The 4,477-nt window shown below is 46.2% G+C and overlaps 1 protein-coding gene across 8 annotated transcripts in view; it reads right to left on the reverse strand.

Annotated features, from left to right (window-relative positions):
- ARMC9 (armadillo repeat containing 9) overlaps positions 1–4,477 on the reverse strand; it is a 122,408-nt gene that overhangs the window by 103,351 nt on the left and 14,580 nt on the right. For all 8 annotated transcript variants that reach the window (XM_025043209.1, XM_025043210.1, XM_025043211.1 and 5 more), the window contains exon 7: positions 4,281–4,305. In XM_025043209.1, coding sequence (XP_024898977.1) covers positions 4,281–4,305 — 25 coding nt within the window. The remainder of the gene's footprint in view (positions 1–4,280; positions 4,306–4,477) is intronic.

Raw genomic sequence — 4,477 nt, forward strand, 5'->3', positions numbered from 1 at the left:
CAACAAGCTCCCCCAGTGGCTGACACATGCCACACGTTTAAAAGCCACTGTCCTCAGTTGTCCATTCCTCCTAATTTGTGTCCTAAACAGCCAGGAGGATCACCCACACTCACGCTGTATTTCAAAAACTTTTGTTTTTTACTGATGTGCAGAAGTAAAATATTTTAACTCTTAAAAACCTAAATATCACACAATAACAAACTATTATTATTATTTACTATTATTATTTAGCATCCATGAAATCTCAGTATTGAAAGATAACTTTAAAAAGGAATTTGTACAAATTTACATCCAGCACTTGAACTTCTGGAGAACATCCCCAGAAAACGTTTCTCAAACTTCTTAAACATGATTAGGGAAAGGGAATCACTGCCTTCTCCCTACACTGGGCATTAGGAAAGCTTTTTTGTATGTACAAAATTCAACATTATATAAACTAGAACTTCTAACAATGAAAATTCTACAGAATACTGATAATCTCATTTTGTGGTGATAAGTATTAAGTGAACTTTCTCAGCATGTCCCAAGCGGCAGATAAAGAATAAAGTACCAAGACCCATCAGCTGGGTCAAATGATTCCCAAATCGGTAACGCCAATGTCACCAAAGCAGTCCCTCTCTAAAGGGCTCACAGAGGAACTCTTCCCCTCAGAAACTCGCTGGACAGTGAACTAAGTATAAGGGGCTATTTGTGGAACTTCTGCCTTGGGAACTCAGAACTGGTATTGACAACAGTTTCAAAGTATTACTCTACGGCTGAGGGAGCTGCCAGCAGGGCAGCAGGGAACGCGGCTGAGACGTTTACGGCCGTTTCAGACACACCACTTAGCACGACAGCCTGCTCTCCCGACATCACCTTGGAGACACCTCGGCTGGCTACAAACAGGAACTGACCGTTACTGTAAGCTTTTGAGTCACAGCTCAAAATACAAACTTTATTTCTGAGCATGAAACAGAACTGGGACTCTTTTTTTCTCCAGTAAGACGTTTTATGAGACAGGAGCTTCTAAGCCAAGAAGCCTTGGGAGATCTCAACTTTTAACGGAGATGTTATTTTAAGGAGCTTAGTCATGGCAGTGAGATTTACTGAGATTCTTCATATTTCACAAGTCCAAAGAACTGCACCCCAAGTTTTAAACGAGAGACACGTACGACTGAAAGAACAGCAGGGAGGGTCACAGAAAGCTCTGTCACTCCAGCGCACAGAGAGGCAGGGACACAGCGACATGCAGGCTCCCCCTCCATAACTCTCCTTCTTTTAGGTGCATTGCTTTTTTTTTTTTCTTTTTTAAATAGATGAGATTTAATTTCAGTGACCCCTTGGTTGCTCAAGACAAAATGGTACATTTTAAAATACGGAATTGTTTTTCTAACCTAGTATAAAAACCACTCTATCTTCACAATAGGATCGACTCTTTCTTCTTTATATTCAGATAGAAATCAACTTTTGGGCGTTTTGCTAATCCACAAATTCTAATGAAGAAAAATTATGATTTATAACCATAAATATAGGTCATCATTTTTAAAAATACGATTTAGGGCTCTAAACTCTAGAAAAGTCATCAGTTGCTCATTTTCTGATGGGGCCAAGTCAATTAACGCCAGAAATGCTAAAAGATACTATTTCTGTTTCTTTTTTTTAAACGGCTAGGTGAGAATAATAATCTAACATGCTGTATTGCCAACCTGTTTTTATTCTAGTACCATTTTTTCACGTAAGAACTTCCCACTCCGCGCACTTTTCCTGCCCTCCTCAAAAGCTTATGGAAGTCCCACTTTATCCACGAAACCTTCCTATCGAGACACATAGAATAATGATATTACCCAACCATTCAGTTAAAAAAAACACCTGCATCTACCATCAAATTAAATTGGTGGCGACTCTGTGCCTTGTGGTCATTACAACTGTAGTTGCAGGAGGAAGGGACAAAGTGGTGACAGCTGGCTATCGTGACACTGGGCAAGGGCCCCAGTCCCAAGTGCTCTGCGGTGCAAACCTCTAATCTCCATGGCAACGCAGCAGTGCGGGGGTTTCCTCGGGCACAGACACACAGTGTGTCTGCCAGACTCACTCCTGCTTGGCTATCCTAAGAAAACTCAAAATAAAACTTAAAAAAGGCTTGAAAACCTTGGTCTCCTTGCTGAAATTCAAATGAAAGGTCTGTAGAAAAACACAGGCTCTTCTATTTGTACTTCTCCTCCCATGTTTATTTTGTCTGCAAAATTGGGCCACTTATCAGAGACGTAACTGTTCCTGGCAGACAGTTATCCTCAGAAACTTCAGGGTACGCTGGGGTGACAGGGGCTGGCAGGAAGCCAGGAACTGGGCAGAAGATTCTCGCCACAATCCCTTACCCAGCGTCATGGAGTCCAGCGACCAAATCTGAAAAGGGACTAAGGAGACCGAGTCCAGAACGAAGGCAGTTTTCTGGGACCCAAAGTATGCGGGTGGGGTGGTGGCTTTAAAATGTGACTGCAAAGTCTCTGACACCCTCCCATCCGGAGGGTTCGGGATGTAATCCTCCTCCTCTGAATGGGGGCTGGGCCTTAGGAATCGGCTTCTAGCGAACAGAATGCAGCAGAGACGACAATGAGTTCCTTCAGAGGCTGGGTTAGAAAAGGTGACACAGCTTCCGATGGCTCTCTCTGCGGACATTCACCCTGGGAACCCAGGAGAGTCCACACAGGCGTTCTAGTCAAGGGCCTTTGCTGAGAACCCAGTTGACAACCAGACTTGTGCACGTGGGTCAGGAAGCCGTGGAGACGGCCCCACCCAGCTCCGACTGCACCCACGGGACACCCCAAGGGAGAACTGCCTAACTGAGCCGGAGTTCCCACGCCATGCAAGTCGATGATGATGATGACGATGAGGAGGAGGAGGAGGAGGAGAAAGAAGAGGAATGGACACCTTTTTATGCCTCTAAGCCTGAGGCAGTCTGCCAGGCAGCAGCAGAACAAAAGCAGCGGGGCCGAGGTCACTGCCAGGAGCCGCAGAGCAAGACCCACACGCCAGGCCCAGTTTATGACGCCCAACATGCTGGCTATGAGAAAGCTGGCACGGGACCCAAGCCGGCCAGGGCCCGGGGGCTGGACCAACGCCGCAGGGAGCAGGCCTGGGGGGCTGAAGAGACCTCCTGGGACGTATCCTTGGATGGACAGAACTGTGCTGGGGGCACAGTGACCTCAGAGAGCTCCAAGGCTGCAGCCTGGAGACCCTCGGAACACTCCATGCTGACCCCAGAAGGCCACAGCTGTACCTCTGCTCCTCCGTGAAGGGCCAGCTGGGCCTGTCCCCACTGAGCTCCAGGAGGGGCTGCACGGCTGACAACCAGAATTCAGAACTGTTGGGCTGGGGATATCAAAGGCTACAAAGGACGAAAACAAACATGCGAACTCCTCCTCTGAAGCTCCTAAAGGCTCCCGCGTGTCAAAGCTAAAGCACTGCTCATTTGTCAGCAACCCGGAAAGCAAGAGCTAAACCACTTCCTAACGCCCCCTTTCTTTAGAAAACTTTAATTCTCTATAAAGAAACATGGGGAAACAAGGGCAAGAAGTTTTGAATCCTCGCTAAGGTCACTCTGCTCTGAAAAGAGTAAACGTGCTATTTCTCGTAGTAAAACGCCACCTGCTGGGAACTGAGGGTGATGCGTCAACAGTCACCGAGGCACGACGCACATCACACACTTTCCAACAGAATACTCCAAGCGGTTTTCGCAATGCAGTACCAAAGACGAGACCCAGGCAAAGAACCCCAACTCTGGGCACCAGTTTCATGTTAACTAAAGTTTTTCTCACCTTTCTGAAAACTGAACAGTTCTGGTAAATATCACTAATCGTGGAAAACCATCTTATACTAAAAAATTAAGAGTGGAATTCCTACTTTGAATGTAAAAAATGGAAAAGCTTTATGAGAATGGGCACTCCATACTGCTACTGAGATAAGACCCCATTAGACTGGTTCGAGGTGAAGGTGGAAGACACTAAAATCGACCTTTCCCCACCCCCTAGGCTGCCTCGTAACTGTGCTGCTGCAGTTACGTTGGCACCGTGCTGAGATTCTCCGCACTTGTCCACGTCTCAGTGACCCGACATGCGAGATGAAGCTAAAAATAGCGGCCTTCCTGAAAAGTGGGCCTCAAGGAATCACAGATAAAAATGAGTACTTCATAAATATTAAGGCTTTTAAAGGCCCCATTTTCCAAGTCTGTGGAATTCTATCTCATGACTTAAAACTTGAGTTGGCAAAGTTGCTACTAAAAAATTTTAATCAAGATGATTTACCTTTGTGACTCTGTCCATTCTCCTTCTGGGATGGAAAAGAAGTTCAGGAAAAGGCACTCGGGGTGCAGCTCTCAGGGTATCTCACACTGTGGGGCCGGTCTGAGGAATGGCCTCGGCAAGGTGGAAAGAGAATTCTCAGGACGGTGAAGGCCACCTCGTGTCGCCATAAATAGCCAAGACAGTTACTGACTTCCCTA

This window comes from Pteropus alecto, unplaced genomic scaffold (assembly GCF_000325575.1).
Source record: "Pteropus alecto unplaced genomic scaffold, ASM32557v1 scaffold110, whole genome shotgun sequence".
In the NCBI taxonomy this organism is placed as follows: Eukaryota; Metazoa; Chordata; class Mammalia; order Chiroptera; family Pteropodidae; genus Pteropus; species Pteropus alecto.